This window comes from Cryptotermes secundus, unplaced genomic scaffold (assembly GCF_002891405.2).
Source record: "Cryptotermes secundus unplaced genomic scaffold, Csec_1.0 scaffold1556, whole genome shotgun sequence".
Classification (NCBI taxonomy): Eukaryota; Metazoa; Arthropoda; class Insecta; order Blattodea; family Kalotermitidae; genus Cryptotermes; species Cryptotermes secundus.
Window position 1 is genome coordinate 25,648 of NW_019734989.1, and position 12,408 is coordinate 38,055.

The following is a 12,408-nucleotide window of genomic DNA, read 5'->3' on the forward strand; positions in this document are numbered from 1 at the left end:
ATACTTTTTTGGAAACTACTATCACAGTGGGTGTTTTGAGTGTTAAAATACATATGCATACAATGTTTGTAATGCACAATATATACAATCCAACTTTTTCACAACTACAGCAGCTTTCTTGGTATATTAAAGTGAAAACAACGCAGCACACCACGAACAAACACAGGACGATACCAAGATTCTCCTTCTCAAGAGAGACAGGCGGCACAAGTTCAGCCCCCGTCAAGAAAGACAATAGGATAAAGGACATGAACCTATTTGGTTTATAAATTTTAACTTAAATAACAAAGTTTTAACAATTTTTAATATACCAAGAAAGCTGCTGTAGTTGTGAAAAAGTTGGATTTTGTATATATTGTGCATTACAGACATTGTATGCATATGTATTTTAACACTCAAAACACCCATTGTGTTAGTAGTTTCCAAAAAAGTATCGATGTCCTTCTGATGATGGTCTATATGGACCAAAACATGTAAGGGTGCTAAGTTTTCAAGTAGTTAAAACTTCAATAGTCACACTGGACGGAGTTGTTTTGCCTTTGTAATTGTTAGTGTGATGGACCAGAATGAAACAAATCAAATAGGTACGGGTTTTTTCATACATAAGAGAATCGTATCAGCAGTTAAGAGAGTATTCATTAGTGATAGGATATATATAATACTAAAAGGTCAGTGGTGTGATATCATCATTATGAATGTTCACACCTCAGCAGAAGATAAAGTTGATGACATAAAGGACAGGTTCTATGAAGAACTAGAACATATATATTTGATAAATTCCCGAAGTACTCTATGAAAATTTTGTTAGGAGATTTCAGTGTCAAATTAAGGAGGGAAGACATTTTCAAACCAACGATTGGGAATGAGAGTTTTCATAAAATTAGTAATAATAATGGAGTTAGAGTAGTAAATTTTGCCACATCAAAATATCTGTCAAAAGTGCAATGTTCCCACATCGTAACATCCATAAATTTACTTGGACATCTCCTGATGGGAAGATGCGCAATCAAATCGACCATATTTTGATAGTTAGGAGACAGCATTCAAGTATACTTGATGTCCATCATTCAGGGCAGCAGATTGTGATACTGACCACTACCTGCTGGTGGCAAAGGTTAAGGAAATACTGTCAGTGAGCAAACATACAATGCACAGAGTTCATACGGAGAAGTTCAATCTCAAGGAATTAAATGAGGTAGAAGGTAAAGAACAGTATCATGTTGAAATCTCAAATAGGTTCGCGGCTTTGGAAAACTTGGACACTGATTTGGATGTTAATAAAGCGTGGGAAACTATTAGAGAAAATATCAACATTTTCACCAAGGAGAGTGTAGGTTATTGTGAACCGAAGAAGCATAAGCCATGGTTCGATGAAGGATGCTCAAAATTATTAGACCAAAGAGAACAAGCCAAATTGCACTGGTTACAGGATGCAAGCGAAATAAATGGGGATAATCTGAACAATATAGGACATGAAACCAGCAGGCATTTCAGGAATAAAAAGGGAATATCTGAAAAACAAATTGATGAGCTTGCAATGAACAGTAAGAACAAGAACATTAGAGACCTGTATGCAGGAATAAATGACTTTAAGAGGGGTTACCAGCCTAGCAGTAACTTAGTGAAGGATGAGACTGGTGATCTGCTTGCAGATTCCCACAACATTTTGAATAGGCGTAGGAACTACTTCTCTCAGTTATTGAATGTAATTCCGACAGAATTTATTCAAGTAGGAGGTGAAATATTACATTCTAAGATCTACAAGCTAATTATAGCTCTAGTACTTATAGGTGACAGTCCTCAGACGCAAGGTAGGAGAAGTATTGGTAGTGGTGGGGGAGAGCTCCAGTATGGCAACAAGTGTGGCGGGGAATGCAGTACAGGCGTTCTCAAAAGGAAATAACTTCTTACCTCACTGTGTTGCATAGTGATGGTGGTTTATTCTCGTTGATGTTCACACATCCGATGTTAAGTTTTAAGAGCTGAATGGCAGACTGTTATGCACTATACACTATTATACACTTTTCGCTTTTATATACATGAAGACTTTATTTACATATTACACGGGTCTGTTCTAAAGGGGCAACACCGGCAATGTCCAATTATTTTTTGTTTTCTTCCAGCAGAACCCCAGTTTCAAAATAATTTTCTTTAATGTGGAGATGCATCCCTGAAAATCTAACGTTTTCTTCAACTTTTCGTGAACTTTTTTCAGGGTAGGTCTCCATTTTTCGACTATGTAGAAGTCATTAATTGTTCTTCGCACCACAGACTCGTTAAAGTCGTCCAAAGTGGCTAGTGAAGATTTCCTAGGTCTTTATTTATGTGGTGTCGAAAAGGAAGTGGAAGCCCCAGATTCGATATTTTTTTCTCTCATTATTCTTCTGACACTACTGCTACTTTCACTGCTGTGTTCATCACTGTAATTGTTGGCCCAGCCGCTTTCATATACTTATATACATTACTAACAATTTCTCTTGATTGTGAATGCAACACTTTTCCACTCAATTTACTTTGTGTAGGTGGCATGTTAAAGGAGATAGGAAAAAATGTACAAATATAAGTAAACAAAAAAGAAAATCAATGAATAAAAATAAACAATAAAATAAAATATTGTCACTGTCACCACTTGACTTCTGGCCCAATACTTCAATTCGACGTCTCAACTATCTTTGGTCGTGGTTGGATCTCAACCGTCTTCGGTGACGGCTATCCCAATACTGACTTCTTGCTGTTTTGTTGCTGTCTTCTGTCTCTGTAGCTCTCGGCTTATGTAGGTGTTCTGCGGACTGGATACCAGACACCATTCCTCACTGTTTCATTCTACTGTCCGCTGTTACGTAACAGGCACAACGAACTCTCTGTAGTTCATTTCTGGGGAGACACGTTCATTGCTTCTGCATTGTCTGTGCAATGGCTCCCTGTTCTTTACGTAACCATGGAAGTGCCTATTCCAAACTCACATGTTTGGCAATCAGTTGCCTCGGGAATGCTCCTTCGCAACGGTCTGTTTGTATTGGATTTGTCGCTGTTGGAACTCAACAGTTTCCATTGTAGCCGTTGCGTGGCGATGGACGTAAGGTAACGCGTCACAATATTAATGCAGCAATTAGAGAATAATACACTCAAATATGACTCCTAGAGTCAAAATTTTTAACTGGACTGTACAAGGAAGAATGCTCTTGGGACGTCCGCTTGCACTGAATGCAGACGAATGACTAATCACAACACCCCTCAACTTTCACGAGTGGACCTGCCCATCCACTGCACAGCTTTTCCTCTACTGTCAGCTATAAGTACTAGAGCTATACTGCTATTTGGCATAAGGAAAAATTGCCTGATCAGTGGAAGGAGTCTATTATTGTACCAGTTCACAAGAAGGGTGATAAAACAGACCGTAATAATTATCGGGGATATCACTGCTATGAACTTAGAAAATTTTATCCAATATTCATCTCTCAAGGTTTAGTCCATATATAGATGAAATTGTTGGGGATCATCAGTGTGGGTTTCGATGTAACAGATCAACTACAGATCAGATCTTTTGCATTCGCCAGATATTTAAGAAAAAATGGGAGTACGATGAGACTCCAAGAAAGCCTGCAATTCAGTTAGGAGGGAAGTATTGTACAATATTCTAATAGAGTTTGGGATACCCATGAAACTAGTTAGGTCGATTAAAATGTGTTTAAACGAAAAGTAGAGTAAAGTTCATGTAGGTAAACATTTGTCTGATAAATTTCATATCCAGAATGGCCTAAAACAATGAGATGCTTTATCGCCACTCCTTTTCAACTTTGGTTTAGATAATGCCATTAGGAAGGTCCAGGAAAACCAGGTGGGACTGAAATTAAATGGGACACATCAGCTGTTGGTCTACGCCAATGATGTGAATCTACTGGGTTATATAAATACCAAAAATAAAAACACACGAACTTTTATTCACGCAAGTAAGGAGGTTGGTCTAGAAGTAAACACAGAGAAAACTAAGTATATGTTGCTGTTTCGTCACCAAAATGCAGTGCAGAATCATGGCATAAAGATAGGGAACAGATTTTTTGAACATGTGGCACAACAATAACAAATCAATACCTGATTCAGGAGGAAATTAAGAGGCGATTGAACTCGGGTAATGCTTGCTACCATTCAGTCCAGAACCTTTTGTCTTCTTGTCTGCTGTCCAAAAAAATAAAAATTAGAATATACAAAACTATAATTTTGCCTGTGGTTCTGTATGGGTGTGAAACTTGGTCTCTGACATTAAGGGAGGAACGTAGACTGAGGGTGTCTGAGAACAGGGTTTTGAGAATATTTGGACTGAAGAGGGATGAATTGACAGGAGGTTGGAGAAAACTGCATAATGAGGAGCTTCATAACGTGTACTCTCCTCCAAGTATAATTAGAATGGTCAAGTCAAGGAGGATGAGGTGGGCAGGGTATGTAGCACGAATGATGGCGATGAGGAATGCATATAGGATATTGGTGGGAAAGCCCGAAGGAAAGCGACCACTTGGAAGACCAATGTGTAGGTGGGTGGACAATATTAAAATGGCTCTTAGAGAGAGATGATGGGATAGAACGGATTGGATTGATCTGGCTCAGGATAAAGACCAGTGGAGGGCTCTTGTGAACACAGTAAAGAACCTTTGGGTTCCATAAAATGCTAGGAAATTCCTGAGTAGCTGCAGAATAGGCAGCTCCTCAATAAGGGTTCGTCTCCATGTGTAAGTAAGTAAGTAAATGCAATGTCATAAATCACTGTCTGCCAGAAGCACTCTTAATTGTTGTACTCCACTGAAAATATTTATTACAAAACTAGCTGTACCCGGCCACACGTTGCTGTGGCAGATCGAGTGAATTAAAAAATTCTGTTGGATAATTAACTGCTTCATCTGCTTCCACAACGGTGTCGACGGATTTGTATGTGACTGCCTCGCAGTGAATGTTAAGACTGAATGATATTGTTAAGTTCGTAGACGTCTTTGTTCTTGGCCGCAAGAATAGCTCGTTCACTCAGCCAATCGTAATTCTTATAATTGGTTTGAATATTGGGAAATACTTTTTCAACCAATTCTTCTTTTGACGTCAGTAAATTGCAGAAGTTATGAGGCAACGAAATTCGTCCTGAGGTCAGATCAGCCGGCACCTTTCCGTTCCCAATTTCCAGCAATTGATGTGAGAATATCTCAGTTGATTAATCGTTTTGCAGCTGGACATGCATATTTGTAGTTAATTTTAACGTCTTTACGTGTCGCCACAAAGTAGAGTATTTCAGGCAAGCATTTATTTCATCCGCTGGTGTCAATCGAGGAATTACAGGTAATGTTTGCCTGAAATCTCCTGCAAGCAATATTAATGCGTTCCCAAATGGTCTGATGTTTCCATGCAAATCTTGCAGTGATCGATGAAGAGCCTCGAGCGATTTTTTGTGCGCCATTGTGCATTCATCCCAAACAATAAGTTTGCATTTCTGCAATACCTTTCCCATGCCTGATGCTTTGGAAATGTTCCACGTGGGAGTTTCAGTGAATTGCATGTTCAGTGGCAATTTCAAAGTGGAATGAGCAATTCTTCCACCCGGTAGCAATGTTGCAGCTATTCCAGATGATGCAAGAGCTAAGGCTATGTCATTTTGGGATCGAATTGCTGCCAGAATCAATCTAATTAGGAACGTTTTACCAGTTCCTCCTGGCGCATCTAAGAAGAAGAATTCTGCAACCCCGTTATTGACAGTTTGCATTATTTGATCTTAAATGCCTTTTTGCTCAAGCGTTAGCTTAGGAATATTTGATTGCACATACGATAAAAGATCACCTGTGTTGTAATTTTGTTCACGATGCAATTCTACATTGAACGAAGCAGCAGCGGATCCAATTCGGTGATGGCATTCCCAATCAATTGAGAACTTTGTTCGCGATTTCTAAGCACAAATCTTCAATCATTATCAATGCTGCATTGTAGATTTCTGCTGTGAAATCAATGTTCATATTGGAATTTTCCTTGCGTATTCGACGGAAAATATCTTCAGCCATGTGCAATTTATATTTCTCCCATAAATCTGTTGGAGATGAAGGAGAGTAGGCGATCAATATGATTGCAAACAATGCACGAATTTGATGTGGATGTGATGTGTTGTACGCGTCAGTAATGCATGTAGCGTGTTTGGGTATGTCACGCTACAAATAACTTTATGCCGTATTAATTATAGCGAATCTTTATTGTAATTCACTTGCACACTTTACAATTATCGCCACTTGCAGTATTAGAGTTACTGGTTACACAATCTCTCGGCCAATACTTCTGTATCTCTTGGTGTCTAGGTTCCAACCTTCTTCAGCGGCAGCTATTCCAAGACTGACTGGGCGAATGAATTCAACCCCCTTTTATACCCTCGGCCGCTGCTATGCAAATGAGCCTTTGTCATAACCGCGGAAACGCTGCTTTGTTGATTCCGCGATTCCTATGCAACGACCCGTTGTTATTGCGTTGTCTCTGTGGGAACGCTCCATGTATTCGTCATAACCGTGGAGATTTGATACAGTATCGCTATTGTTACTTCCTATGCAACGGTCTGTTCTAGCGTTTCCATAGGGGTGACTCTTCTGAATTCCAAATTCCAAATTCCAATTCTGTTTTTCAAAAGAAGCATGTTTTTACCTGTCACAGGTGTGACATCTATATAATGGGTGTATAAAAACGCGCGCATTTGAATGCAACATTGTGTCAAAATTTCAAAGCAATCGGTGAAGAACTTTCGGAGATTTAAGATCCTGAACAAACGAACATTTACATTTTTATTTATATAGATGTTGCTGTCAGTTGGAAGAAGATGTATTTGTTTTAAGTGAGTAGGAGCCATCATGTATGATGGAGGAACCTAATTTCTCTACCTGAAACCATGGAGTATGCAGGCTCACAAATTATGGAGGTCTACAGAAATGTAACCACTGTCAGTGTTACTTGACTGGGTATCTCGAAGGATAGATAGACTCTAATGCTGATTTCAGTTCATGGATAAAGCTTTCCTGAGTTTGTTATAATTCAGTACATACTAAATGGTAATACAATATAGCCTGGTGTAAAGTCGTTTCCTCGATGAGGGTACATGTTCAGGATTCATGTTCTTCCTGGATGTCAGAGATAGTTGTTGCTTTCTTTGTGTTTATTGTCAGGTGAGTTACCCTTGAGAATGCAGCCAGTGTGTTTGAGAAGGCTTTTACTGTGGAACGTTTATTCCAATCACATTGAAGAGACTGAAGTGGGATGTACATGGTAGGCTTTTGCAGGGTGCCATATACCCAGGAAAGTCAAATTTCCTTGTCCTTTACACCCTTCATATTTCAGATAGATGTCAACCTATGGGGATTTTTAAAAGAAAGCAGTTTTTGTGTTCCCATACAAGAAATCTGCAGGATGTGTAGGAAAATGTCACATGTGTACTCCAGAGCAATCCACATGATACTATTCAAAAGAAGACAGTTACTGCCATCTGGAATGTGATGTGAGGTAGTCATGTTCTCTTTCCTATGCAGTGTCACACCCCATAATCACTGCGGTGAGAATTTCAAATCTGGCTTATTCAAAGGATATTTGAAAAAAAAAAAAATATTCAACAACTTGAGGAGTGCCTTAATTGTGATGGCTTTTACCTTGAGTATGTCCTACAAGCATCTATTTAGACTGTGAAAATGATCCATTGATGTACCAAAGCATTTAGGACTGCCTTATATTGTGGATTATTGTTTGTAGGTCCTACCCCATATCTGTAGAAAAATATTGCAAGAATCTTAAATTCCTCACTTATTTTTGTTTATGTATTTAATGTAGAAAGGATGTTTAATTTGATATCAGCTGCAACCTATTTGCAGTGTATAATGTTAGAAGTTGTACAGTTCAGCTGAAAGTGTTTCTAAGATTTGATCAAATTGTTTGCACTTCCAGTCCTCTTGTACAGAACTTATTTTTGGTATTATTCTGTAACAGATATTGTAAGTTTAATGGAATTTATCTTGTTCTCAGTTGAGCCGAGAAGAACATTTGTGGCAGAATGAATTAAAGGACCTGATCTGGTTAGAACTGCAAGCGTGGCATGCAGACAGAACACCCACCGAGCAAGATGATTATTTATGCAAAGCTAGACAGCATGTTGCAGATCTGCTGAATGACATTATGGTCTACAGGTAAATCCATAAATTAAGTTAGGCTGGTTCTAAATTTAATTAATAGCAAGTCTTCAGAAATACAGTTTAATTCTACTATCCATTTGAAAAAAATTATACACCCACAATCTTGCCTTGTACTTTGTGCAAATATTTTTATGCTTTCAATTTATCTCAATTAATTTGCCACGATATGTGCGTTAGAATTTTTAGAATCCTGGTTATTGAGCTTTGATCAGAATGAATTACTAGTGCTTTGACTAAAATGAGTTAATCAGTCAGTCAAAAACACATACAGCTGATAAAAAGTTTGTATTTGGCTTTTTAAGTGTTTGAATTTTATCTTTATAGGGTTGATTGCTCTGTATGCAGTGTGTTTAGTTTGTAATCAGTTTTTGATCTATTGATCCTTCATTTATTTATCTATGCCTCTTGAACTGCATTAGTTATAGAATGTCAAATGGAAGGAAGTTGTTTCTTCCTGTTTTAATCCTTCGCCTGCCCCATTTAAAACGCTAGTGTGTGATGCTATCTGCCCATTTTATCTGAGTATTTATATATTAAATAACATTCTGCTATATGTACTGTGTTAGGAGAAACAAAGGGTTAGGTTATCTCTCAGAATTTTTGTTCAGGGCCTGAAGAAAATCACAGAAGTTTCAGGTTAACTGGTTACTGAGCCTAGATTTGAAGACAGGACCTCTCAGATGCGAAGGAGGACTGCTTATCTCTAAGCTGCAACATTTGGTCATTCATGAATTTCTTCTAAGTAGTATGACTTTCCATCTGAAACAACATTGAAATCTTTCCCTTCAAGGCTGAGAAGGAGTCAGAATAGCTCACTTGTTATAACGAAGGGCTGTGGGCTGTGGTGTTTGATTCCTGTCAGAGGCAAGAGATTTTTCTATTCTCCATAGTGTCCAGACTGGTTCTGGGTCCACCCAATCTCCTATCCAGTGGGTACTGGGGGCACTTTCTTGGGGGGTAATGCGGCCAGGGCATGCAGCTGTCCACTCACCTCTATTGAATGTTGAAGGTTAAGAATGGTGTAGGTATACCTCCACTCTTCCAGATGTCTTCATGGTGTGGTGCTTAATTAATTAAGCACAGGGACAACTTCAGCTTTACTTCTTACTTTGGAGCTTTTGTTCCATCTATGTGCAGCATCATCCACTGTTCTTTCTTTGTATTCCTTTATTGGACACTGCATATTTTGGCCTAATTGGCCAGCTTCAGATGTACAGGTTGTTATAGTTAAGGATTCTGCTGTTCACTGTAATGTGAATTTCTTTCCATCTATTGTAGTTGCCTCTGGTTCATTTGGTTATGTGGATTACTTTCAGTTTTATTCAGGTGTACTTGGGTTGCACATGGTTGTTTTGGGCCCCCACCTACTAGTTGGGGGGGGAGAGGTTGTCTTATAACTGTATTATATTATTTCCAAGACGACCAAATAAAAACACAACTGACGTAAACAGTCAATTCAATAAACATTTAATAACAGAGTAAAATAAATACTACCAAAAAGAAACATTACAATAATTAGGCATACCCGGGCCCGTGATCTCTTCACACAACTCGGAGACCACGCCCTTCTCCGCCACAGGCGGCGAGTAAGACATATTACGTGAAGCAGACGCTACAATATTCCATCTCCAACAAAAACAATCCAAAAGAAGCTTACAGAGTCTGCTAAGACTCAACAATCATGGATATTACCTGAGATGGGCCCTCCTGCCTGGAGTCTACTGCCAAATCGAATTTCCGGGCGCCGGCCTAAACAGAAATTTCTCACGGAGCGACACGTCCGTTTGCTACGACGTTCCAGGCAGAAGAGAGCTGGTGCCTCAGCCGAATCAGGAAAGACCGAGGGTGGTGACGTAAGATGCGCCACGGAATAAGGAGAAGTGGTAAGGGATGTAGGAAAACAAATGGTAGGAGCCTAGGCCATGTCGCTCAGAGAGGGCACCACATCCAGTGAGCCGAAGAGATCGGCTCAGTTTAACCATAACAACCTGTACACCTGAAGATGGCCAGATAGACCGAAACATGTAGTATCCAATAAAGGAATATGAAGAAAGAATAGTGAACAATGTTGCATGTAAATGGCACAAAAGCTCTGAATTCAGATCTATACAGTGTAACAGGATCCTGAAATATAACATTACTCATACCTTTATCCCCAAGGCTGAGGAACTCCTGAAGGATTCATAGTTGAACTGTCAGTACACATTTGTTTTCAGTTCGAAGTTCACATCTTCCCATCCCAGTCTGCCTGTGGATGGTTATCACATTGTGTTACTAGTTATTTAAAAGTATGGTATGTTAATATGGATGTTCTATAACAAAATTAAATTAAATTATTTTTCATGTCTAAATGTATAATAAATATTTAGAAGTATTAAATATCTGTCTTATGTCATGTTCCCTGGTACCATGAGTTTATTCCCTCTTAATTTCTAAATACCCCATAGCAACTTCACCTCTGTAGCTTGTGATGTGCTTAGTGCATGCGTGAATTTCTGTTCCATGTGTCAAAACTAGGCAAGTAGTATATTATGCATAACATGATGGAAGAATTGGAGAAGGCTTTGTCATTAGACACACTCCACAGGAAATGTCAATACATGTTGTCAATGAATTACAATTTAAAACTGCATGACATTTCTTTTGCATATGTGTGGTCGCTGGAGACTCTTAATGTTACCAGAATTAAAAAGAAGTTGTGTTCCATTGATGTAGAAGATAAATTATGGATATGAAAATGTGTGAAGTGAGGTAAGGCAAGGAAAGGAAAGGAGGAAGTTGTTATTCTGTCAAAATAAGATGTGAAGTCACCATCTTAATATATCTAATTTATTTTCTCATGCTGATGAAGTACTATGAAGGTCCTGGCATGTTTCAGTCATAAGTGAAATCTTCAGGAGGCGATACCAGATATTAAAGGAAACTTTACAGTTTAAATATATGAATACAAGATTTAAAATGTCACCAAGTCCTAAAATTTTTGTGAACATTTTCAACTGATATTATATTACAGTTCAGTGATGTGAACCATTGTCGGATGCCTGACACACCATTTATCAAGAAGGGTACACTTGACAATGGTTTGAATCTTTAAAAAGAAAGGTAACAGGCCATGAAACCTCATAGGGTTGTGAGAGGTTGAGGCTCCCACGTCTTCTATCTAGACAGTCTGGTCACAGATGGCGGTAAGGTTGTTAGCCTTACGTGCTGACCACCCTTTACCCTGAAAGAAGATTTCTGGTACTCACTTCTGTTAGAGGCTGAGTTGAACCCAGGGCCGTAGTGTGGCTGGAAAGAGTAGGTTAAGTGAAATATCCAATGACCTCATCGGGGATCAAACCCATGACCTTCCAATTTGTAGCATAGTGCCTCAACTAGCTACACTGCCATGTACGCCACACATCTTTGAAATTTAATATAATTTCAATATTTTACAAAAAATTTCTACTTTTAAAATATTTTATTCATACATATAGATTGTGAAGTTTCCTTAAACCTGGCATTCCTTCTGAAGTAGGTAAGTTGTGACTGAAACATGCTGGGGTTTTAATAGTATTTAATGGTATCTCAGTAATGTAAGAACAAAATTAGATGTACTCACATGGCGACTTCACATAAGAAGTATGTTGGCAAAATGAACCTTCTCGGACTTATTATTTGATTTTTATGTTTGTCAGATTTCTTTCAATTTTGTAAATTATGTATTTTAAAGATTTGAGCCAAAAGTAATACCAGCACCTGTGTCGACATTAGAAGGTGACTCCGTGCAGCTGCCAGCACCACCAGTCTCCACTCAGTCAAGTGACAGTGGTGTTAGCGGTGATGGAAGAGAGGATTGTTGCGAGCCATGTAGTATTTTGAACAACAAAAACAACAAATGTATGTGTGCCGGCTGCCTCTCCATGTACTGCCACAGCTGTGTGGATATCCAGAACCAGGCACTGAAGGATGTGGAGAAATTACTTCAAAGACTGGAGGCTGCTGAAGCCCTCTATCCATCAAGCAAAGCATTTGCATCCCAGCATCCTCTCTATAAATGCTCACAGTTTGTAGGAAGGGTCAAGGTGAGGATTTGTCAAACTACACTAATCTGAAATAGGATTCTATGGGACTGACTTGTCAACACTTCCTCCAACTTGTACATGCTAGTGAAGAGTGTATGTTCTACCTTTATGTTGAAGTAAGGTAAAAGGTAAAGCTATCCCTATAACAGGCTGTGAAG

The 12,408-nt window shown here is 38.8% G+C and overlaps 1 protein-coding gene across 3 annotated transcripts in view; it reads left to right on the forward strand.

The window, feature by feature from the left end:
• Positions 1 to 12,408, forward strand: part of LOC111869192 (mitogen-activated protein kinase kinase kinase 4) — a gene marked incomplete at its 5' end in the record, with an annotated part of 108,109 nt that overhangs the window by 19,772 nt on the left and 75,929 nt on the right. For all 3 annotated transcript variants that reach the window (XM_023860489.2, XM_033753316.1, XM_033753317.1), the window contains 2 exon segments: positions 8,020 to 8,180; positions 11,899 to 12,250. In XM_023860489.2, the coding sequence (XP_023716257.2) occupies positions 8,020 to 8,180; positions 11,899 to 12,250 (513 nt within the window).